The 26,030-nt window shown below is 33.0% G+C and overlaps 3 protein-coding genes across 3 annotated transcripts; 1 reads left to right on the top strand and 2 right to left on the bottom strand.

Moving 5' to 3' along the window:
• Window positions 1-4,595: 4,595 nt before the first annotated feature.
• On the top strand, window positions 4,596-12,755 carry LOC128193867 (uncharacterized). The gene is made up of 3 exons (XM_052868055.1): window positions 4,596-4,739; window positions 4,981-5,548; window positions 12,549-12,755. Exons 2-3 carry the CDS (start codon window positions 4,985-4,987, stop codon window positions 12,753-12,755), a joined length of 771 nt encoding a protein of 256 aa, XP_052724015.1. The 5' UTR covers window positions 4,596-4,739; window positions 4,981-4,984.
• A 1,109-nt stretch (window positions 12,756-13,864) lies between these two features.
• Window positions 13,865-18,090, bottom strand: LOC108347285 ((+)-neomenthol dehydrogenase). Its single transcript, XM_017586454.2, has 5 exons — window positions 18,002-18,090; window positions 17,582-17,828; window positions 17,398-17,454; window positions 15,143-15,322; window positions 13,865-14,324 (listed from the first exon to the last, which is right to left on the bottom strand). Exons 1-5 carry the CDS (start codon window positions 18,019-18,021, stop codon window positions 13,944-13,946), a joined length of 885 nt encoding a protein of 294 aa, XP_017441943.2. The 5' UTR covers window positions 18,022-18,090; the 3' UTR covers window positions 13,865-13,943.
• A 982-nt stretch (window positions 18,091-19,072) lies between these two features.
• Window positions 19,073-20,852, bottom strand: LOC108347278 ((+)-neomenthol dehydrogenase). Its single transcript, XM_017586446.2, has 5 exons — window positions 20,742-20,852; window positions 20,147-20,393; window positions 19,953-20,009; window positions 19,694-19,873; window positions 19,073-19,556 (listed from the first exon to the last, which is right to left on the bottom strand). Exons 1-5 carry the CDS (start codon window positions 20,759-20,761, stop codon window positions 19,179-19,181), a joined length of 882 nt encoding a protein of 293 aa, XP_017441935.1. The 5' UTR covers window positions 20,762-20,852; the 3' UTR covers window positions 19,073-19,178.
• Between the last annotated feature and the right edge of the window lie 5,178 nt (window positions 20,853-26,030).

The following is a 26,030-nucleotide window of genomic DNA, read 5'->3' on the forward strand; positions in this document are numbered from 1 at the left end:
TACACTATGTGGTAATCAAACTCCAAGTGAGAGAATTGTTAGTTTTTTGTGTAGTTTGATTAAGTTTTTGTAATGTGTTTTTAGTCCCACATTGCTTAGTATTGTGAGATGGTGTTCTTCACTTTGCTATATAACAAAGCTTATGTAAGGTTTATAAATGCACCAAAACAAATATTTCTTAGTGTTGTTTATTTCTCTCTTCTCTCCTTTATTGCCCTTGTTCCCAACACCCCATGCATCATGAACCACTTTTTGAAGTAGGAATTTAGAAATTGAATGCCTACTGATATCACTCGACTAATTTTCAATTTTTTCACTTACTTTGCTTCTATTTTCTCACTGATTTGTTCATATATATATATATATGAAGAAGAATTTTAGAATGGTTAGTAGCTTTTAGTGGGACCCACAGGTTAATGAAAAAGAAATTTAAGAAGAAAGAAGGAGAATAGGAGAGGGGTGTAGGGCGTATGTTTATTATAAAATGCTTTACTTGTTTATTCATTATAAAATGCTTTACTTGTTTATTCAGATGCTAAGTGATGAAGAAAAAGTAACTTTTTTACGTAAATGAATTGATAATTTCCAAAGTAACGAAATAATTCACCAACCTATATTATATAATATTTTGTATCACTTTATTCAGATGTGCAGAGAAAAAAGTAGTGATAAATAGCTTTGCATAGAAAAGTAGAAGAGAGAAAAAAAATATTTAACACCGTTTGTAAGTATTTAACGGAAGGGACTTGATTGAGGCAAATTTTACCAAATGGGGATACAATTGACACTTTTTTAAAAGAAGAAACTTAATTGATACAACTCACCATAGCTGAAGACAAAATAAGCTATTAAGCTTTTTTTAAATATTTTGTTGTTGTTACTATTTTATATATATATACATATATATTATATTATTTTAATTATGTTATGATTTTTTATATATATTATACTATTTCATTTGTTTTTTTTACATATTATACATATTAAGTTTTTAATTTTTACATGTAACATAAAATTAATATACGGGAGGAGGGCCTAAAGACAGCAGAAACAAAGGGTGAATTGCGTCAAAGAGGAGGCAGGGAAAAGACACGGGTGTAGGGTTTTCAAACCTGAAATGTGGCACAGGAAGCTCGTGCTTCATTTTTATTTTTCAATGGAAGTTTTTTTGAAAACTAAAATATTCTTAGTAAAGCTGTCAAAATGGGTCATAACTCGCGAGCCAACCCGACTCACTACATATTTGAGCCGGGTTGGGTTTGAAAAAATTGTATTTTTTTATGCGAGTCAGATTTCAACCCGGCTCATGCGGATTGAACCCGTGATGGGTCGGGTTGACCCACCAACCTACCTACCTAATTTTATTTTATTAAAATTTAATTTTAATTTTATAAAAAAATATTTATTATTATTTTTTGCTTGAAAAATTATTTAAGTTCCTTATTTTCAAAATTAATTAAACAGTCATGTTGGGAGTGAAATTTGGGAATGAAATTTGTTTAGATTTGAATTATAGAAAGTTTGTAATTTTTGTTTTTATTTAAAAAAATTGTAATTAAGTGAGGGGTGTTGCTCCCTCCACCACCACTCCTTGCTCCCTCCACCTCCCCATTCCTCTTTTGCCCTTCAATAATTATTACTGAGATTAATTTTCACCGAAATCCATTCACTTTTTAATAAAATATTAATGGTCCCCTACATGAATGCACCCCCACACCCTTTCACTTCCACACGAAACGCATCCCCACATCCGTGGACGGATGTTTAGATTTTTCATATCTGTTCAGCTTCCATACTTTCTTTCCACCACTAACACAGTATAAAAACACATCTGCATGTACCAATTCTCTTTTTCCCACCTATGAGACCCCCTTTTACTTACCACTACAATTTATATACTAATAAGACCTCTCTAGAGACATCATACATCCTAACAAAATAAAAAGACAACCTTTTTAAACACACACAATCTTGCACCTCAAGTAGACTTTCCATGCACTCTCTCATCTTCTTTCTTCTCCGAATTAATGTTCACGTAACAATAACTCCCTCACCAACCACAACATAACATCATTCAATTATCCAACTTTCTTCTTTTCTCACTCTTCCCTTTCATATGCTATACTGCATGACCCAATAAACTCTCCCCCATCCTTCTTCTCTTCAACCATTCAAATTTCTAAACCTACTAAAATCTAACCTATGCATTTTATGAACCCTTCTTCCATTCTCTCGACGCACACTCACACATATATGCACAACCACACTTTCTTTTCTATAGCCGTGGACCCCGACTCCATCACCTGCAACTAATAAATGTACAAAAATTAATCAACTAAATATAACTAAATTAAGAACCTAAAAAAACAAGAAAACGAAAAGCAAAGCAAGGAGATCCGTTGGCCCTTCTCCTTCATCGGATGTCGACGTCCGTTAACGGATATTGACATCCGTAAAAATCACAGAGCACGTATCATACAATGCAAAACACATACAACACATATCATACAATCAATTACAACAGAAGAGCAAAAATATACTAACCTCTTAGAGACCAAACGAGAATGAGAGAAAGGGAGAGTGGGGTGGGACTGCAGAGAAATAACGAAAGGGAGAAAAAGAAAGGGAGAGAGGGGAGTTGCGGAGAAAGAAAGTGATAGAAACAAAGAAAGGGAAGGGGAGATGGGGTGGGGGTGGGTTGCAGAGAAAGAGAGAAAGAAAAGGAAAGTGGGGGGTGGGGTTGCAGAGAAAAAGAGAAAGAAAGCGAGGGTATTAGTGCTGCTGAACGTCAAAATGAGAAATGGAGGAAGAGATTAGGATTTTAACATAAAAATTAAATAATAAATGTAAGAAAGGGTAATTTTGAAATAAATAAAAATTGAGGAGGTGGAGGAAGTCGTTTGGGGTGGTGGAGGGAGCAGCTGTCTTAAGTGAGCCAGTGAGTCAACCCGTTTACCCACCAACTCATGGTGGGTCGGACTAGATTTAAATTTTTCTGACTCGCTAATAAATGAGTCGGGTTGGGTTGGCTCACTAAGTGACCAACCCATTAGTGACCAGACCGGATCGGATCGAGTAACCCGTTTTAACAGCTCTAATTCTTAGGGATACATTTGGAAATAAAAATAAAAAAGAGGTACAAACTGAAATCAGTGCAATGGTCATGGAATTTTTGCCTATCCGCACTTTTCACTTGAATTCGAAATGAGTAAATGAGTATAGGACTGTACAATGTAAATCATTATAACTATATACGTAGGTGCCTTGTAATTTCAGTATAAGCTTGTACTGTTAAGTGAGAGTTTTCTAAGAGAAAAACCTCTAAATTGTAATATCTAATATAATAAAATAAAATATATATTAGATTTTGTTAACATTTCAAACGAACCACATTAAATATTATGTGTTTACCGTTATTCTTCAGTTTTTTTTTCTTCTATTTACCTTCTATCATTTTAGCACTTGTGGTGTAATCTTTTTTTTTCTCGTTTGTGTAGTAATAAATTCTTGACTTAATTTGTGAGCTATTCCATTACAAAATCAAATTAAATACACCCTTTCAACATACTATGAAATGAAATGACCATATCATATTTATACAAATAAAAGGAGTATAATTTCATGCACTGTTAGTTTAAAATAATCGAAATTAATTAGAAAATGTTTAAACATGTTCCTTTTAGGTATTTATAAAAAATAAATTATAATTTGACACACTCAAATTTTTAATATTTATTTGACATTTATTTTTTGATTTTATTTTCTTTTTAAAATATAAAAATTTATAATTTATGATCATTTTATTTTCTTAATTGTTTGTTATTCACTAGTAAAAAATCGGGTTTTTACAGCGCACATTATGCCGCGGTTCAACGAAAACCGCAGCATAATGGTGCGCGGTGGCAGTGTTGTAAATAAAACGAACCTATATGCCGCGGTTCTACTGGGAACCGCGGCATATACCCCAGTCAACCATTGCCTTTGACGTCACGTATGAATAAAAAATTTAATAACAGAGTATATGCCGCGGTTCTCTGCACAACCGCGGCATATACCCTGCCAATTTATTGCAGGTGCTGACTGGGTCAGAGAATTTCAGAAGTTACAGGGGGTATATGCCGCGGTTCTCTGGGGAACCGCGACATATACCCCCTGTAACTTCTGAAATTCTCTGAAAGGCAGTTGGGGAGACAGTTGTGTTGAACACGTTTCAGGGGTATATGCCGCGGTTCTCTGGGGAACCGCGGCATATTCTCCTATATGAAATTAATTTAATGTTCATTTGAAATATTTCGATGTTTATGCCGCGGTTGCCCGCTGAACCGCGGCATATAGTTTGAATATAATTTCAAAAATGCCATTTCTGATAATTTTTTAAATTAGTATATGCCGCGGTTGGGGGTTAAACCGCGGCATATAACCCTTTTATACCGCGGTTAAGTAGTGAACCGCGGTAGATTCCCCCGTTCAGAGTTAAAAAACAAAACTTGGAACAGTGCATCGTCTTCCTCGCGCGTTCTCTCTGATTTCGCGTTTCTTCTTCCTCCGAACCACCCTTCATCTCAGATTTTGCGTTTTTAACCGTTTAAACTCAAAATTGTTCGGTCATTATTCGTTTTTGACTTTAAAAACGAGTTTTAGCCGTTCAAAATCGTGATTTCCTGGCGTTTTTCACCCTCTCCGCCGCCGCCGCCGTTGTGTTGCGTTTTTCACCCTCTCCGCCGCCGTTCCTCTTCCAGGTATTTATGTCCATTTGCATTTTTAACGTGATTGCTTCATTAATTTTTGCATAATGCTATAGTTTTGGTAATGTATGAAGTTTCTATAGTTTTGGTATAATTTTTGCTTTAATTTTGATAGTGCATGAAATTGTTATAGTTTTGGTAATGTATGATATGATTTTTGCTATAGTTTTGGTAATGTGTGTTGTAGTTCTTGTATTATTTATAAACCTTAAAATATTATTTATGTAATATTTAGGAATATGGATCGAAATTGGATTAATTTACCACGTATTAGTGCTGAGTACGAGAGAGGTGTAGAGGAATTTATACAATTTGCGCAACGTAATGAGGGGAGAACTAATGATGAAGTGAAGTTTAGATGTCCTTGTGTGAACTGTTTGAATGAGAGAAAGTTGAACGCAACTCAAATTAGAGAACATCTTATATGTGATGGTTTTCTAAGATGCTATACAACATGGATCTGGCACGGCGAAGAAATGGATTTTCCCACTGACTCTCAAAGTGTAAATGTTACTGATTCCACCATGGAAGAAGATCGACCGGATGAAGACAAATTGGAGGACATGATCCGCGATGTTGGAGCAGAAAATTTTGCCAAAGCTCATGTGTATGAGACGATGTCGACTGATGCAGAAACACCTTTGTATGTCGGTTCAACTAAGTTCACACGTTTGTCAGCGGTGTTAAGGCTCATGAATTTGAAGGCGAGCAATGGATGGACTGATAAGAGTTTTACAGAACTGTTGACGTTGTTGAATGAAATGTTGCCAGATGGAAATACACTACCCACTCGTAATTATGATGCGAAGAAAATTCTTTGTCCAATGGGTATGGAGTATAAAATGATACATGCTTGTCCCAATGACTGCATTTTGTATAGGAAAGAGTTTGAATTTTTGACAGAGTGTCCAAAATGTGGCTTATCACGATACAAGTCAAAAAACAATAGTGAAGATAATGGTCAGATAGAAAAAAATGGATCTGCTTTGAAAGTAGTTTGGTACCTTCCAATAGTGCCCAGACTTAAGCGTTTGTTTGCGAATCCCAAAGATGCTAAAAATCTTAGATGGCATGCAGATGAGAGAAAAATTGACGGGCTGCTTCGTCATCCAGCTGATTCAAAGCAATGGAAAAATATTGATCGACAATTCCCCGAATTTGGTAAAGAGTGTAGAAATCTTAGGCTTGCTTTAGCCACTGATGGAATGAACCCATTTGGTAATCTGAGTACCAATCACAGTTGTTGGCCAATTATATTGATAATTTACAACTTATCTCCTGCATTGTGCATGAAGAGGAAGTACATGATGTTGTCTATGATGATATCTGGTCCAAAGCAGCCTGGAAATGACATAGATGTTTATCTAAGCCCACTAGTTGAAGACTTGAAGGTTTTGTGGGTTGACGGGGTTGAAATATTTGATGCATTCGCTTCAGAGACTTTTATGATGCGTGCAATGTTATTTTGCACCATTAATGACTTTCCTGCTTATGGTAATTTGTCAGGATACAGTGTCAAGGGTCATAAAGCGTGTCCTATATGTGAAGAAAACACTGCAGCTCATCAATTGAAACATGGAAGAAAGACGGTGTATCTGCGTCATCGGAGATTTCTAAAACGTAATCATGCATATCGAAGGTTAAAAAAAGCATTCAATGGAGATCAAGAGAGGGACGAAGCACCAAATCCACTTACTGGCCTTGAAGTTCTTCAAAAAGTTAATAAAATACATCATGTATTTGGGAAAACATCGAAGAAGTCATCTGTAACGACCCCTTGGAAGAAGAAATCAATATTCTTTGATCTTCCATATTGGTCAAAGTTAGATGTTCGACATTGCATAGATGTGATGCATGTAGAAAAGAATGTGTGTGATAGCTTGATTGGTACATTACTCAACATTCAGGGAAAGACAAAAGATGGAGTGAATGCTCGTTTGGATTTGGTTGACATGAATATCCGAGAAGAGTTGGCACCGAAGGAGATTGGTAAACGTACTTATTTGCCCCCTGCATGTTACACAATGTCTAGACAAGAGAAGATAAGTTTTTGTGTATGTTTAAAGAGTATCAAAGTACCACAAGGATACTCTTCAAATATGAAGAGTTTAGTGTCAATGCAGGACTTAAAGCTTGTTGGCATGAAGTCTCACGATTGTCACGTCTTAATGCAACAGTTGTTACCGGTGGCTATTCGTGGAATTTTGCCCAAAAATGTTAGGCACACCATAAACAGGTTGTGTTCATTTTTCTCGTCAATATGTAGTAAAGCCATCGATCCTACAAAGTTAGATGAACTTCAAGGCGAGATTGTTATCATCTTGTGTCAACTAGAGATGTTTTTCCCTCCATCTTTTTTTGACATCATGGTACATTTACTTGTTCATTTGGTTAGAGAAATCAAGTTGTGCGGACCGGTATACTTAAGATGGATGTATCCTATTGAGCGTTATATGAAGATTTTGAAAGGGTACGTTAAAAATCCATATCATCCTGAAGGTTCGATGATTGAAAGGTATATTGCTGAAGAAAGTATCGAGTTTTGTTCAGATTACATGACATCAACGAATCCAATAGGAGTTCCTCGCACAGCATGGTTGAATAAATTTTCTACAAGTAAAAGCATCCGAGGTGTCAATGTGGTGACAAAAGATCGCGAAGAATTGTTGCAAGCGCATCTTTATATATTGAACAACACAGATGAGGTGATCCCTTTTTTGGAAGCACACAAAGCCATTGTTAAGAATAAAAATCCAAGACAATCAGAGAAATGGCAATTGATGGAGCATAACAAAACATTTATGTCTTGGTTCAAATCTGAAATTGACAAAGAGCCACATTCTTCTGAAACTTTATTGTGGCTTGCAAATGGTTTGAAGTTTGATGTCGTGTGTTGTACAGGTTATGAAGTCAATAATTGCACATTCTATACGAAGACTTTGGATGATAAAAGCACAGTACAAAATAGTGGAGTCAGTTTAGAAGCTGAGTCACTTCAATTTTCCACATCAAAAGATCAATCTCCTGTACTTGGATCAATGAGATATTATGGTATAATAGAAGAGATATGGGAGGTTGATTACACCAAGTTTTCCGTTCCATTGTTCAAGTGTAAGTGGTTTGACAATAAGAGTGGTGTGAAAATAGATGACTCGGGTATGACACTGGTTGATTTTCGCAAGGTGGGTTATCGAGACGAACCGTTTATCATGGTACATCAACCATCTCAAGTTTTTTATGTCAAAGATCCTTCGTCTGACCATTGGTATGTTGCTCTTCAAGGCAAAAAACAAATTGAAGTTAACGAAGACAATCTAATTAATATTGATATTGCTGACAACCATTCATTTCAAACTACAACAAAGTTGGATGACCAATCTGTAGTTGACGATGATGTACATGCAATTCGGTCAGATCATGATGAGGGAATATACATATGATGAATCCATATCTTTATGTATGAATTTTCATTTTCTGTACTATTACATGTTTTGTTAATTTATATGATATTACATAAGTCTTGAAAGAAAATTTAATGTTGTTATTTATTTTGACAGATATATGGCTGATCATCCACATTCTTCAGGGGATGAGGCTCCCCCACCCAGATCCACTAGAGGACCCACTAGGATGAAACAACTATTAATCAGGAAAAATAGTGGTGAAAGAACTCCGGTGAATGTGAATGTCACCACGGGTGTGGCAACTGGCCCCCATGCAGATGACTTCCGATCATACCTTGGAGTAGTGGCACGTAATAAGATTAGCATTCTCATTCCATCTTTTGATCATGTGTCCGAGGGTGATCGGAACATTATTTGGCAAGATATATTGGTAAGTTAGTTAATAGCATTTGAATTATAATTTGTTTATATTGATAATTTTGTACTAATACAACTTTATTATGTTTTTTTCAGATGACATTTGACATTCCAAATGTCCCAACACTTAGAAATAAGTGTTTGTCAACTGTTGCAGAAAATTTCAGAAACTTTAAAAGCAAGTTGACATCAAGGTACATCTTTGGACACCTTAAACATAAAACTCCATGTAATGCATATAAGTCCATTGATGAGGAGACTTGGCGGGTTTTTAAAGAGAGTCGGATGTCAGAGGAATGGCAGGTTAGTGTAGTTCATATTATTCAATTCCTCATTAACAAATATATATCATATGAACTCATTAATTAATGTGTATGTGACAGGCAATTAGAAGCAAAGCACAAGGAACAAGTGCTAAGAACAAAAACCCCCACCTATTATCTCGTGGTGGGTATAGGAAGCTTGAGGAGAAAATCCTCAAGCAAAAGGCAGATGCTATACCACCATCTCAGAGTGGTAGCCCTCCTCAGCCTCCTTCTCCACCGTCTAGACATGAGAAATGGAAGTTGGCCCGTATGCGACCATCGGGCACCTACTCTTCCGACACTGCACAAGAGATTTCTGAAAAAATTGTAAGTTATCACTGTTCCTAAAATAATGAATATTGTCATTATACATACTACATTAAACTATTTAAAGAATAATGGTGTTTTGTAATGTTACAGGACGCCTTGGTTGAGCAGAGCTCCCAAGGCCAATTCACTCCAGAGGGTCGCCAGGATATTCTTGCTGCTGCAATTGGACGACCTGAGCACCCTGGACGTGTACGTGCTGCAGGTCCTGGAGTAGGCATTACGGATTATTTTGGGAGCTCTTCTCGTCAGCCTTCATATTCGTACAACGATACACAAAGGATGACAGAAGAGATCACAAAAAAGGTCCGACAAGACCTTATGCAGGAGATCAGGGCCGAGGTGAGGGCTGAATTCCAGATGCTCTACCAGGAGCAGTTTCAGAGCATGCGCCCGATGCAGTCTCCTATAGAGGAACATGTGGTCCCTCCCCCTCCCACAGGTAAACTTAATAAACATTTATGTGCAATTATTTCTATCTCTTGTATAATCTAACATTTACTCTGACAGGGAGAAGCGGCAAAGGAAGTTGTTCCGCATCAGCCATCCCAGAGGATGACATGGACGATGGTAGTCCATGTCTGCTATACATTTTAGAAGAAGATGAGATGGTGCTGGTAGCTCGTGGAACAGAGTTTAGGTCAGCGACTGTATGTCATGGTATGCAACTATTAGAGGATGAGGTGAAGGTATCAGTGGATGAAATGATCATGCCAGATGCCTCGGTTCCACTGTCCACGGAAGAGATTTTCACTGTGGAACAAGCATATAAGTCGTTTATCACTTGGCCTAAATTTTTGGTTAAACCAGTTTCTGACCCCTCGGTATGAAATTCTTCTTTACACTTCTCAATTTTAAAGGTTTTTGATGTCAAAACTTATCTTATCTTTTCATGTAACAACAGACGCAGGAACAACAGAAGATTCCTCTATCTGAGGATGACCCTCTTTCTTCATTGCATCTACTTGCTGACATCCTTGATGATAAGCCTTTGGAGGTTCAGTATGATGCTAATGTATTTGGGCATGGCTCTGAGGTCCCAATATACCTTAATAGCCAAGATGTCCGTGAGCTTGCATCGGGAACACAAGAGTTGAATATTTCAATTATTCAACTATGGACGATGTAAGTCTATGACCAATTATTTATATATAAAATTGATTTATATATCAAGTATCCTTATATCAAAGTTAATTTTTGATTTCAGGTATATGTCTGGGGTCACTAATAAGTTGGGGCGTTCTAATGATTATGGATTCATTGATCCCCAAGACATTCATGAATCAAATGATTTTGATCATATCAACACGAGAATGATAAGCAGTTTTCGAAGGGGCAAGAAAATATACTTTTTGCCTTATATATCCGGGTAAGTGAACTTTGTTAACATAATAATGTTCCATATGTGATTTTAATATTTAATAGTTACGTTATTATGAATTTCAGGCGCCATTGGCAACTTCTTGTTATGTCTGTGCAAGACAACTATGCTTTGTGGTTCTGCTCATTGCACAGGCCTCCTCCCACACAACTCAGACAAGCAATTGATTGGTAAGAACCTCAATGTTTGGACTTTCTTTGTTATATAACTGAATGCTAAAACATTTTTTTATATACAGTTCTATTCCAGCAAGTATGATGATGGACGGGAGATCAATTGTTAAGAGTAGAAAGATTGCTTGGATTTCTCTCAAGGTTTGACATATGCTAAAGTCATACTTTGTTATAATTGTTTTATAACAAATGTTATTCACTAACTATTATCAACTGTGATGATATATTGTAGTGTAACAGACAAAATGGGTCATATGAGTGTGGATACTATGTAATGTATTGGATGACCCATATTGTTCGTTCTCACATCACAAGAAGCTGGGAAACGGTAATATTTAACTTTAACAAATTTTGATTTTTTAACAAATGTTGAATTCATATACACTAATTAAAATGAATTGTCTTTTGCAGAGATTCAAGACTACTACACCAGTTCCTGAGAAGTCACTACTATTCATTAGGAACGCTGTTGCGAAGTATATAGTTAGATTATACAATAGCTCTTAGATTTAGATTTAAACAATGCATTTGATTAGATAGAATTTTCTTAGACTCTCTACTTTATTTTATGTTGAAATTGAATTTCTGTAAATGTTTTTATATGCAGGTCTGTTTTTGTGGTAGTGGATATGACAAAAACAGACCTGCTATTTTAAAAAACTGTAGGGGAATATGCCGCGGTTCTAACCACAACCGCGGCATATAAGGGGAATATGCCGCGGTTCTAACCACAACCGCGGCATATAGTGCTTCTTTTTTTTTTTAAAAAACGAGACATATGGCCGCGGTTTTGACACTAACCGCGGCATACTCGTCGGCCTATATGCCGCGGTTGAACCGCGACATATAGTGCATTTTTTAATTTTTTTTTTAATTTTTTTTTTAAAAAAAATGAATTTAGGCAGCGGTTCCCTAGACAACCGCGGCATATTCCTCAGCCTATATACCGCGGTTAGAACCGCGGCATAAAGTGTCTGACTTACTACCGCGGTTTTAATATTTATTTGACATTTATTTTTTGATTTTATTTTCTTTTTAAAATATAAAAATTTATAATTTATGATCATTTTATTTTCTTAATTGTTTGTTATTGTACCATTACTTTTATAATAAAGGTTTAATGTCTCGGTAGGTCCCTATTTTTGGCGTGAATCTCAAATAGGTCCCTTTTCTTTTCGGTGTCTCAATTGGGTCCTTTTTTGTGTAAAATTGTGGCAATTAGGGGTCTGCCGTCAAATTGAATAAACGGCCGTTTAAGTTTGGCCTACGTGGATAAATTCTTTTATTTTAAATTTTGAATTAAAAAATTAAATTAAAATAGGGGAAATTCAATTAGGGCAAAGTTGGCAATTCAATTACAGAACTCCATTCTCTCTGCAAGTTATGATAATGTATTCCGGCAACGTCTCCTCGTTGGACCCCATGTTTTCCGGCACCAGTCTACAGCCACTCCCCTCTCAACCCTTCCCTTTTCCGGCACCAGTCTACAGCAGTCCCTAAAACTGAATCCTCTCAACCTTTCAAATTCTTCCCCCAATACCATCCTTCCCCCCTTTCTCCGCCTCCCGCAGCTCCGCTCCCCGACGGTGGTCGTCATCGGAGTCTAACTCTGCTAGTGATCTTCGTCTCCAAGGAAGAGGAAACATTTGGTCAGCGCACTGGATTTTGAGACCGCCGAAGCCGGCGAGGGAAGTGCCGACGCGGAGGTTGCTGTCGCGCTTCCAGATTTTGTAGGTGTCGGAGGGGGCGATCTTTCATGTGCTTAGTGTTTGCAAATTTGGGGCTTTTGTTTGCAGGGTTGCATGATAGTGGAGACGAAGGAGGCGAACTTTGGTGCTCCAGTGATAGCGGCGCCTGGTGACGCAACGAAGGCTGATGGACAAACCCGATTTGGGGGTTCTCTCTGCTTCGAATGCACGCTGGATTTGAACCAGTCAAAGAAAGGGTACAAAATGATGGTTCCAGTGAAAAATCTAATTCTAGTTCTCCTAGAGATGTTTTAGGTCTTGCAAATTATGGTTCTGATGCTGATGATAAAGACAATGATATATCTGTTAATGGCATTTCACAACTTCATGAGCATAGTACATATGAAACTAATTTTGTGAATGCTCAGATCAAAACCATGTCTTTACCATCCAATGTTAGAGGACTGAGGTTTGGAAGAGGGAATAGAATAATAGGAAGGGGTAGGGGGAGGATGATTCAGAAAGAAGACCTGCAGAATTCAACACAGTTTAAGTTTATGTATTTTTTTTTTCCTTTATATTCTCTCCTTCACTCCCTTCCACGGCAACCCTTGCCTCCACCGAACTAGTCCAACTGTGGCTCTCTCCGGCCGGCCAAAATCATCACCGGCAACGCCCTCCGCCCTGGAAGTGCCACCACACACCATCGTTCCAACTTCTTTCTTTCCCACGCGAGCGAGCAAGAATGTTCCAGCTTCTTTCTTTGCCCTTAATTTTATTTTATTTCCAACTTTGCTCTTTCAGCCCTATTTATCCTTCATTTTTTAATTCAAAAAAAAAACACAGTTTAGTCACGTCAGCATGCCACGTAACACACTATTTAACGGTGTTTGATCAATTTGACGGAAAGTCTTTATTTGATCAAATTTTACACAAAAAAGGACCCAATTGAGACGCCGAAAAGAAAAAGAACCTGTTTGAGATTCACGCCAAAAATAGGCACCTACCGAAACATTAAACCTATAATAAATTATTGTTATGAAACATTTCACATTGATCAACTACATCTTGTTTGTTTAAACATATAAATAAAAGGGTGAAATATATTTTTATCTCTTAATTTTAGAATTAATTTATTTTCAAAATTTTAAACTAATTTAATTTTTTATTATTTGAATTTAGTTTTTTTAATCATATTTTATTAATTTTATTTGAGGTTTAAAATATATTTTTCAAATAATATTGAAAAAAAATGTGTCAAACAGTAAAAATAATTCAAATATTTATTTAAATTATTAAATAAATTTAATAAAATTTGGTTAAAAAATCAAATCTACGTATTTTTAAATTAAAGTTAAGAGAAACTACGTTAAATCAAAGTTTGAAAATTAAAGAAAGAAAGAGATACTTGGATATGTCTAGAATAATATTGATTCAGATAATACAACAGACAGAGAGTTTGATCGAAGCAGAAATACATCCAAAAGAGTAATATAAGTTTATTTAGAAAAAGGAAAGTACTTGATTCTTTAAGAAAAAGAGACCAGAAGGACCATCATCTGGTAACAGAGCTAATCTGACAGGGCACTCAGCACCTTCATCAATGGTTAAAAACCCAACATTCTGGTTTAGATCAGTCTTGACAAAGTCAGGGCACAAACAGTTTATGCGAAAACGAGGAAAGTTCTTAGCCAACATTCTTGTGTAGGAATTTAAGGCTGTTTTGGACATGGTGTAGCCAGAAAGGACAGGTGGCCACTTCTTCGATTCCAATGATCCTTCCTTGTAATCTTTCAGAAACTCCCTTAACACCACATGAAGCTTTTTGTTTGTAAGGTTATCGATGTCACTCAGCACTCCTCTTGCCCACTCATTTGGTATATTCTGAAACAACAAACAATCAAAAGTAATATAACTTTATGTTCATAGAAAAAGTGTAATAATTATTTGATATATATATATTTCAATTTTAGTATAATAAAACAAAAAATAATATTTTTTGTATAAAAATTTTAGTTACATTAATTTTATTTGAATTTTGTTGATATTAAAAGTAATTAAATACGCATTTAGTTTTTAATAATTATCTTATGCATTTATTTGAAATAAACTAATAGTTAATAACATATTAAATTTTGAATAAAGGTTTGCGATAATTATTAGACATTAAACATGTACGAATTACTTTAATTATTAATAAAATTTAAATGGTAAAACTAATAAAATAAAAAAATTTCTATTAAGTTTTTTTTATTATATTTATTATAAAATCAAAGTTTGTTTATATTCAAAATTTTGATATATTTTGATTTTTAAATTTAAAAAATGAATAAATATAATTTTTGTATTTCAAAAAATTTTAAATGTTAAATAAGTTTCTTAATTAATATTAAAATGTGTTAAATAATATAAATAATTTAAGTATTGACATAGAAGTTTGGAAATCAAAATATATAAACAAATTTTAATTTTATATAAAATTTCAAAGACTGAAAATATACTTGACCTAATTTCAAATAATCAATCTTGAATATTATTTAATATACGTGCTTAACAGTTTATTTAAATTTATCATTAGTAAACACTTTCCAATAGACTATCCATCTTTCTCTTTTATCCAACTCATGATTTGAGGCAATAATCAAATAAATAAAATAAAATATTAAGATGGAATTTAACTATAAATGATGAAATCATTTTACCTTCAATACACCTCTTCTAGAGGAGACATTGACAATCCTAGGAGAAGTAGATCGTTGAAGGAGTGGAAGAAGAGCTTCTGTTACTCTTTCTGCACCAAAAAAGTTTATTTCAACACATTCTTCTGCTAACTCATAATTTTGTGGAACTATTATATTCCAATCTGATATTTCTCCCCTTTTCTACAATAACAAACAAAAACACACACCATTAAACCACATAAATTCATATATATAGGATTAATCAATAATTTAAACAAACTATAACTCTTGAGAGTTGTTAAAGTATTTAATTTTAGAATTTGAATTTGGTTTCCTCATATGATTTATTTTTGGAGAAAGATTTGATATATTTAACTTTTATTTTGTTCTAGAAAGAACTTTTTTCCCTATATTTACTTTAAATTAGAGCGGTCAAAACGGGTAACCCGACCCGACCCACCACGAGTTGACCACTTAGTGAGTCAATCCAACCCGGCTTATTTATTAGCGAGCCAAAAAAATTCGAACCCGACCCACCACGGGTTGGTGGGTTAAACGGGTTGGCTCATTGGCTCACTTAATTAACTTTTTTTTTACCTTCTTCTTCTCGGATTCTTATAACATGTTACTTTGATAGATCAAATTGAAACAGTAATAATTGAATCAATTGATATAAAAGAAAATGAAACAAAAGAAATATATTGTTATATATATTCTAAGCTATCAAACGTAAAATTTTGCCAATTTAATTTAGTGAGACATACAAAAAACTACATATAAACGTTAACAAAAATATATAGCACAAGATAAATTGTCATGCTTGTAGATAGGTCTAAAAACAAGATAAAACAAATGATATATTCCCGAATTATCTAATCTATAATATTATCCATCTATTAAATTGGAGTCCTGAATGGATAAATATCCACAGTATTATGCTCTCTTGAAACATCTTCTTCTTTATCTCCATTTATAATATTATCCAATCTATAATCTTAGGGTTTTATTTGCAAAGGGAAACTTTTGGAAAGACAGGAACGCGAAATGCTCTATTGCTAAGTAAAGGTTGTGCATTTTGAATAATTAATTTAATTAATTTGATTTCAATAAAAAAAATAAGATTTGAATAATTAATTTAATTTAATTAAAAAAATAGGTGGGTTGGTGAGCCAACCCGACCTACCACGGGTTCAACCCGTGTGAGCCGGGTTCTTAGTGAGCCGGGTCAAAATTGGCTCGCATAAAAAAATTTGTATTTTTTTCCAACCCAACCCGGCTCAAACCCGTAGTGAGCCGGATTGGCTCACGGGTTTCAACCCATTTTGACGGCACTACTTTAAACGTATCTTCCAAAGATATTGTAGGGAGTTTTTACTATTATATAAAATATACTAATCAAATATGTATTTAATCAATTTAAAAACACAAAACACCACGACCAAATTAATACCATTGACCAGTAACTATTGTTCATAGTTATTTTATCGACTATTTAAACAAGCACCCAATAAAATTATACACCACACTCTCTGATTTCTACTTCATAAGAATACAAAATGTATACCTTATATTCATCCTTTTGTAACCTTCTAGCAACCTCAATCTCGAGGCATGCACATGCAAAATATACAATTGTTATTCCAAATAGTTCATTCACATGCAGTGTTTCAAATCATGAACTATACCATGTGATAATCCTGTACTTAACATTGCAACAGTCAACTCAGCTTCTAAACAATGTTTCATAATTGAAATTAATTGTATGTGACACTAACATCAAGGTTTTAAAAATTTCTATGCTTTTCATTATTGTTGTATACATCTTTATTAAATGACACAAATATTGTTGATTCTTAACTAGTATAAATGAGTAACAAAATAAACTAATATAAAAATAAAGAATTATTTTGAAGATTGTCATCGTGACTAAATGAATTTTGTTAAAAGAAATTGTATTAGAAGGTGTCAATTTTTTTAGAAAATTTGTATGAGAAATTATATTTTTTGTTACAAAAATTGTACGAATATTCGTAGTTTTTATAAAAAAAATAAATATTTCTGAATGTACGAAAAAAAAATAAACTTATATTATGTTTTTATTTTTTATTTGTAGATAGAAATATATCGAGTTAAATTTATGTAGTACTTTTATTTTCAGTTTTATTTATAAATGTGCTTATGCTAAAAACTGATTAATTTCCTAATGTTAAATTCTCACCTAACCAATGTAATTGGTTGTCATGTTTTTGTAAAGACATGAAAGGAATTAACCATACCTTTCTAAGAACATTGTCTCCATTTACTAGTCCTCCAGGAACACCTGCATTGTTCACCTGCACCCAATAAATGAAAGAAAATGAAATATATGAAGAAAATACTTTGGTTCTTTGTTCCTTAAAAGAGTGAGAAAATTAATAATATATTAAAAAACCAATGGAAATATCATATATAAACTGGTACCAAGATGTCAAGTCTTCCAAATCTGGTTTTGATGAATTGTGCCAAAGCAGCAACACTAGGAGGGTCAGTGACATCAAGTTGATGAAAAACCAGAAGGTCTGAGAGACCAAACTCTTTCAATCTTTCCACTGCTTCCAAACCCCTTTTCTCATTTCTAGCTGTTAGCACCACCACTATCCCATTCAAACCCAGTTTCTTGCATATTCCATAACCAATTCCCTTGTTAGCTCCTGTCACCACTGCATACCTGTATATCCAACTCAATAAATAGATCTGCAGTTCATGTTTTTGAGATTCATATGTGCAACCATTTTCATTTGCTTTTACAGGTCCAAACTCACACATATATAATAACAAATTCAAGGTTACATATACATTCAAACACAAAAACTTTATGAGTATCATTTAATTTCTTCTTACCTTTTTGCTTCTTCTCCCATGTTGATAATGTTCCCTGTATGTAGTAGAGCTTGTGTTTATCTTGCAGAGCGTCTGGTATATGAAATGCTTCACATGTTCGTCTTGTATATCCTTCTTTAAATTATATATTCCTACACTGCGAATTCTCAACACGTGTCCACGTATGATATATAATGTTAATTTAGTTTCATTATAGTAATTAAATGTTGGTAGATATGATATTATTATTACAAATGTATAATTTATAATTTACTCCTTGTATTGATTGTTACATAGGTATCACACTTGTCACCGGATCTTTAATAATGATATGACTGTTAGTTGTATGCATACATTAATATTTTTTTTTGAAGTTTTAAAACCCAAGAAAAATGAGAATTGATGCCATAAAATAAAAATTATAACTTCGTTTAATTTCTAATTACTAAAATATTGGTTTCTTATTGAAAATGAGATAAATCATTTATGCTTGGCAATTGATTTTATTCATATAAATAAATAAAAAATGATACAATTCATGTATGCGGAAAAACAGGATTGGCATACATTCCACATTCTCTAAGTAATATTCAGGATATATTAGTAACATCGATTTCTTAGTTATTATTGATAAGGTTGATAAAGTGGTCTCGATTATGGATACTTAATGTGAAGATTGTTCATGTATTTACTCATACCAGTTTTTGTTTTTTGTTCATGGAGGAAATTATGTGATCTAATGTGATTTCATCAACTAAATCTTTACTTTTTTTGAAAGTTACTGCATAATTGTTTATTAATTGTCTCAAACATTTTTTTGTAAGAGACATTAGTCTGTGTTATCCAATTTTCATGAGGAAATTTTGACTCATATTTGTAAGTTAGAACTTTGACAACATTTATATTTAATGAAACTAATGAGATAATTATATCTGAAAAACAACTAATGAGACAAGAATCAAATTTATATATAAGAAATTCACACAATTTTCAAATTAAAACCTTAAACAATAAGAAGTTGATGAATCTTTATCGAAAAATCTGATTTTTACTTAATGTGAGATTTAGACAACTTACACTACTTAAACTCAGTTAAATTCTTAACACTTATTACTTTCAAGCAACAGCCATAATGTATTTACACACTATTTGTACACAAATTATTGTCTGAGATTATCAGTGTGAGAAACATTGTAGATCAAAACGGAATGACTTGATCCATTGAGAAAAAGAGGCCAGAAGGACCGTCTTCTGGCAACAATGCTAGCCTAACAGGATTTTCAACACCTTCATCAATGCTTAACAAGCCTTGGTTGTGGTTTATATCAGTTTTGACAGAGCCCGGGCATATACAATTTATGCAAAAATGAGGGAACTTCTTAGCTAGCATCCTTGTGTAAGCATTTATACCTGCTTTTGCCATGGTCACACCAGAAACCCCAGCTGGCCAATTTTTCGATTCTAATGATCCTTCTTTGTAATCTTTCAGAAATTCTCTAAGCACTTCATAAAGTTTTTCGTTTGTCAGATTCTCAATGTCACTCAAAACTCCTCTTGCCCACTCATTTGGTATGTGCTGAAACCAGAGGAAGAGCAGCAATAAGAACTTATCTTGTTTCATTGCTTCCTTCATTCTCAAAGAAAGAATGTGAACAAAACTATGCAACACTTAACAGTAAACCATACTCATTTATGTTTTGAATTTAACTTTACCTTCAATAGTCCTATTTGACCAGAAATATTGACAATCCTTGGTGAAGTTGAGAGTTGGAGCAGAGGAAGAAGAGCTTCAGTTACTCTCTCTGTACCAAAGAAATCTGTTTCAACACATTCTTTGGCTAACTCATAATTTTGATACACTATCAGATTCCAATCCGATATTTCACCCCTTTTCTACAAGAACAAACAAAGCTAACCATTATACATAGAAAACCAGGAATATAATAAAGATACACATAACATGAAACCTTACCCTTCTAAGGTAATTCTCTGCATTAACTATTCCCCCAGGAACACCTGCGTTATTCACCTGCAACACTAATCATTATGTCAAATGTATCACATGCAAAGATCTAAATGAAACCCAGAATTTTTTTTTTGTTCTTTCTTCTTCAAGAATTTGAAAAACTCAGGTGTACCACTGTGGAAGGAGATAGTAACACTCACCAATATATCAAGTTTTCCATATCTGGTTTTGATGAAATGTGATAAGGAAGTAACACTGGAAGGGTCTGTCACATCAAGTTGATGAAAAACCACAAAGTCTGATAGTCCAAACTCTTTCAATCTTTCCACTGCTTCCAAACCCCTTTTTTCATTTCTTGCTGTTAGCACCACCACGGTTCCATTCAAAGCCAGTTTCTTGCATATTCCATAACCAATCCCCTTGTTAGCTCCTGTCACTACTGCATACCTATATATCCAAGTCAATACATGCATCCTTTCCACAATTGTGTTGATGATTGTCTTATGAAAATTTACATAAATTTTCTTTACACTTATTTCATATTTGGTCTGTGCATGGATAAACACAGAGTCAAGGACTAATGATTTTCTTAACATGTTTTCTGAGTTTTATATCTATAGATTTTAGCTGTGATTTTATATTCATGTTCTGCTACCTGTTTCATGACAGTGCTTCTTGACAAATTCAAGCTCAATAACTTCTTTAGCTACCTTAATAGACATGTAACAGAATAACTTTAAAAGCATGCAGAAATGAAACACAACAAAATTTTAGTATAATTTATTTTCTCTGTACCTTTTTGCTGCTTCTCCCATGATGATGATTCCTGGTGTCTGTATGAACTGGTTTTGGTCCGTTTTATCAACAGATCATTATAGCCTCTGATTTTTTTTTTTTTGGAGAAACTATGATACAGTTTTGTTCTTAAAATTGTGAGAGGAAGATACATACACTAATAGTGTAATAAAATATGTATATTCTGTGCATAAAAAACAATTGGATCGTTAGAAAGTCACATATTTGGAATAGCCAAATGCAATAAATTAAACTGAAAATTGGGAATTGTTTTTAGTACTTAGTTGTAAATAAAAATTAATAATTAGTCACGCCTCACTGCTTAAATAAAAAATGAGAAAGTTTTTGGAACTAAGTAATAATTAACAAGAGTGACCTATCTCGTTTTGTATTTTCAGTGCTGCCAATAAGGAAAAGGCCAGTAAGGACCATTATCCACTGTTGCCAAATTTGTATGGATTTGCTGTGTTTTTTAGGGTTGTGTTTGAATAATTTCTTCTAATTTATATTTGAAATCAATGACGTAATTTTTTTATTTATATTTGTCTTTCAATATATTATTTCGTTTACATACTTGACTCACCTACACATGACGTAACATTAACATTTACTTCTCAAAAATCAATTCCATAGTCAAGAATTACAAATTGATATATTGATGTTGGTAAACAATTTTTGCTGCTTATTGTCCATAATTATACAGTACCACAATTGTTTAAGGGGTAAACAACTATTTAATTTTTTTTTAATAAATATGAGTTAGTACCAAACTTCATTAAATTAAAACATTGGAAACAGTTCTTTTATTCTAAAATAGTTTGCAAAATTTATGTTTGCTTAGAAACAGTTCTTTTATTCTAAAATAGTTTACAGAATTTTGTTAATTCTTTTGTTGTGAGTAGTTAAAAGAATGCATCACCTAAAGGGAGGAGAAATAATGTCTTTTGATATAAAAAATAGGTTTAATATCTATTTTGCTACTTTCGTAAATTTGTTCAAATGACCCTATTTTTTTTTTTCAATAATGTTTACAGTTGTTTCATATTTTATAAACACGTTAACTGTGTAATTGTCTTCTGGGTGAATGAGATGAGTTTCATTATTGAGTGCGTGGTCACGTGACGTGACAATGTTAAAAGTTTTTATTTTACTTTGTATATTTTTTTTTCTTTTTCTTTTATTCTTAATAAATTCTAATCTTCTTCGTTCGGGCCATCACCACCAATGCAGCAATCAACATCTCCCTTGGGTTACCACCATGCAGCCACTCCGAAAGCTTTCCTGTTCCTCTCTCTCATGCAAAAACCATACCCAAATCACAACCACCAGTAACCTCGTTCCAGAATCACCATCATGAATTCCCTTCTCCTTAGGATCTGCAAGAGCGAGAGAAACCTCTGTTCAAACCTCCATGGCCACGATTTAACCTGTAAGAAACCGTCACAAAACCCCAAACCGAGAACGCAAAATCCTAATCGCGATCATCCTCTTATCGCGAACAACAACCAAGCCACAACATTGCAATCCTAAAATCCCAAATCAGAAAATCCTAAAATCTTAAATTAGAAAACCCTAAAATCCCAAATCAGAAAACCCTAAAATCCCAAATCAGAAAACCCTAAAATCTCAAATTAGAAAACCCCTAATATTCAAAAACCCAAATTGCACCATCACTCCACCATGTTTGTCTTCTACACCTTGAGACAGCTTGGTTCTTTATCATGAGAAACATAGGAAACTCAAAACCCTCCTTAGCTTAAATTTAACTTTAACTTTTAACCTTGCCACGTCAATTGAACGGATTATTTTCACGTATTGTAAAACTGCACAAGTCACTCAACATTGGCCAAGGGGGCACGTTTGTAATGCAGAAAGCAAAAAGGACAAACTTGAACTATTTTTACAAAAATGGAATATCTGAAAAAAGGTAGGACCACTTTGAACAAACCTACCAAACCTAGGGAGTAAAATAGATATTAAACTTAAAAAATATTTATTAAATATCACTGTTATACGGTACGACCTTTACTTGAGGATATATCAGTATCGAACATTACGAGAGATAAAGTTCACTTTATTCTATGTATGTTAAAATCTTGTTTGAGCAATACATTATCATCCAAGCACAATCATACTGCAATTTAACTCATTCAAGCGAGTAAATTTTCGATTGGGTGACATTTTTTGTGTGTTAGGTATTTTGAAAAAATTATAATCTTTGTTTCATTAATTATCAGGTCAAACTAAAATTTCAACAACTTGTTGTAGACATATTTTTATTTACTTTGACAAGTTGGATCTTGAATTGAAAGTCCGTAATTATAAAAGTTTTTCACTTAAGTTTTCATGTAGTTTAGATGTTGATAACTTTGACCTCTGTTACTTGTTTAATATTCAATATAGTTGATTTTTTTGCCTTTAATTTTAATGAAAGAACATAAATTTTTTAGTTCTCTAGAAGTTGCAATTTTTTTTTCTAAAATACCAAATAGTTCATACATATGTTGTTAAGTTGTTGTGTAATTGTACCTGAGGAAGTGATATGAGAAATTATGATGACTGTACTTTATTGTAGGGGTCACGTGTAGATTCTCTGGTGGCATATATGTTTGGTGTAATTCCAAGGGTCTCGTATGTTGATTCTCTAGTGGTGTATGTGTTTGACATAATTTCAGGAGTCTCGTGTGTAGATTTTCTCGTGGTGTATGTGTTTGGTGTAACTTTTAGATTCTTTATTGTTATATATGATTGGCGTAATTTGAGGGATCTCATGTGTAAATTCTCTGGTGGCGTATGTGTTTGACGTAATTTTGTGAGACTCATGCATAGATGTTGCGGTAATGTATGTGTTTGGCGTAATTCCAAGGGTCTTGTGTGTAGATTCTCTGATGACATATGGCGTAATTCCAACGGTTTCGTGTATAGTTCCTTTAGTGAATTTGGATATCAAGTCAAGCATTATAATTTTCTTAGGTGTTTATGAATGGTGTGATTACTACATCATTAAATCCTGTGTTTTGAATTGGTTTAGATATTAAGTTATAAATTGTGTATGTATGTTCATGTTAGCATTAGTTTGCCCTCTTTTGTTTGTGGTTGTGTTTTCTATTTTACGATGATAATCATTTTGACGTGAGCAAGAGATGTTTCAAGAACTAGTGGAAATAGCTAGTAAGAGTGGATTTTCTCAAGGTAGCGTATTTTCTTGGTTTTGATGGATGTATATAATATAAAATTTTTAGTATAGTTCATTGTTTGATGGTTCCTTTTATAAAAAGAGAAGATATTTATATAAAGGCTTTGTAGGAACTTAATTTTGAAAGACCATGAACTATGTTTAATCTCATCTTCATCTTTATGAGTAAGTTTTGTTCTATACTATATCATGTAATGACCTGAGATAATAATAACTCTTATTTCCTTGAGGTGTTACATATATAATATCCGTAGGTAAATGATATTTTACCAACAAATATAAATTTGTAGTTAAAATTATTTATAGATAAATGCAAAATTTCTTGTAGTGTGTAGTTTTCCTCTTTGGATTAAGTTGTTCAGTTTGTGAAGTTTTCTTGTAGTCTTTTACTAAAAGTGACTGAATTAGTTGTCATTATTGTGATTATCTAGATGCTGTGGAGAATGACAAATCATAGTAGATTTCAAGATCCAATTGTTTTTACTTTTGTTATTTTTTAAATTAAGGAGGTTGTATGTATGTTGAAAATTTTCAATATTAAAATGAGGAAGAAATGGTTTCATTTAAGGATGTAATACGACAAGTTTCAAATGTTAATTGGCTTAAGGTGAATATTGATGGTGCAGTTAAAGGTTGTCCATGTTTAGCTTCATGTGTTGGTATTTTTAGAGGAAGTCAGAATAAATTTGTGAATAATTTTTCTGCTTGTTTAGGGGAACAAACTTCTATTTATATTGAGTTTATAGAGTCCATTTATGCCTTGGAGCATCCTTGGAGGAGGGTTTTCAAAGGCTTTGGTTTGAGAGTGATTATATTTTTATTTTTCATGATTTCTTAGATCAACAAGTAGTTTCTTGGAGTCTTAGAAGGAGATGTGTCGTCGGTGTTTGTATTTTTGTAAGCATATGTATTTCAAAATTTCTAAGGTTTTTCATAAAGGAAATCATTGTGGTGATAAGTTAACTAATTTGACTTTTTATTCATAGGAGAACGTTTAATGTTTTATTTTCATGTATTTATTTAGATTTTTTTTTTCATAATAGATATAATTTGCTTATGTGTAATTTTTATTATGGGTTTGATATAATCTTTTACACTTTGTATTCATTTATTATATTTTTTTTATTTTAATAAGTTTTCATGTGATGATGACAAATGATTGATGAATTTTGAGATATTAATATATTTCAAAGTTTATAGTAATATTTAAGATGACTTGTTTAGAGAAAATAAATAAGAATATATTTTTTCATTATACACTGTAGTATTTATTTGAAATGTTAGTTCCTTAAAAGTTTTCTATCTAAACAATATATTTTATTGACACATTTTAAATGTATTATCATGAAAGAATTCCCCATTAAAACACAATCTAAGTTACTAAAATGTTCAAGAAATTACAATATTCACTAATACAATTCATTAGATAAAATAATGATAAATTTTATCATTCAAATGTCACCATTTTACCTTTCTTTTAGAAATTTTATCATATTTTTTAATTTTAACGTACTGTTTATTTGTTAAATTCTGCAGAATTTAATAGAAAAACAACGTTATTTTTAGTTTTATTTTTTAACTATACTGGAAATTTAACAAATAAGTGAAAGATTTGAAAATTGAAAAGATTAAAATTTTACAATTTTTAATTATTCAAAAAAGAAAGAAGAATTATAAAGTTGATTTATTGGTAAAAGTTATATGTTTAATTTTTTTTCCCATTAACAAAATACTATGGGTTGTCTCATAATTTTACAGTATCAAATTATCATAAAATAATCTTTTTAAAATATCATAAAAATTATCTTTAATCAAAATTAAAATATATTTTTCATTTTTAGAATCGCTAAACAAATTTTTAAATTATACGTAGTATAAAAAATTGTCATCACTTTTTTCTTTAATTATTTTTTATATACTAATATAAAGTTAAATATGTTTTTAATCTCTAAACTAATATTAGTTTTAGTCATTCTTTCAAAGTTGGATGTAATTAGGTTTTTATCCTTTCAAAATTTATAGAATTAGTTATCAATGGCTAATGCATTTCTTTTGTGACGTGTGAAAATTTATTTAATTTAAAAAGTATTTTT

The sequence above is a fragment of the Vigna angularis genome, chromosome 9 (assembly GCF_016808095.1).
Source record: "Vigna angularis cultivar LongXiaoDou No.4 chromosome 9, ASM1680809v1, whole genome shotgun sequence".
NCBI classification, from domain to species: domain Eukaryota; kingdom Viridiplantae; phylum Streptophyta; class Magnoliopsida; order Fabales; family Fabaceae; genus Vigna; species Vigna angularis.

Excerpts from the sequence above, each read along its gene's own strand:
- LOC128193867 (XM_052868055.1), top strand. The coding sequence starts at position 4,985 with ATGGATCGAAATTGGATTAATTTACCACGTATTAGTGCTGAGTACGAG. Across the intron at positions 5,549-12,548 it reads TACCCACTCGTAATTATGAT|GGTTGCATGATAGTGGAGAC; the intron begins GCGAAGAAAATT and ends TTTTGTTTGCAG.
- LOC108347285 (XM_017586454.2), bottom strand. The coding sequence starts at position 18,021 with ATGGGAGAAGAAGCAAAAAG. Across the intron at positions 15,323-17,397 it reads GAGACAATGTTCTTAGAAAG|AAAAGGGGAGAAATATCAGA; the intron begins GTATGGTTAATT and ends TTGTTATTGTAG. Across the intron at positions 14,325-15,142 it reads CTAGAAGAGGTGTATTGAAG|AATATACCAAATGAGTGGGC; the intron begins GTAAAATGATTT and ends TTGTTGTTTCAG.
- LOC108347278 (XM_017586446.2), bottom strand. The coding sequence starts at position 20,761 with ATGGGAGAAGCAGCAAAAAG. Across the intron at positions 20,010-20,146 it reads ATGGAAAACTTGATATATTG|GTGAATAACGCAGGTGTTCC; the intron begins GTGAGTGTTACT and ends TTAGTGTTGCAG. Across the intron at positions 19,557-19,693 it reads GTCAAATAGGACTATTGAAG|CACATACCAAATGAGTGGGC; the intron begins GTAAAGTTAAAT and ends CTCTGGTTTCAG.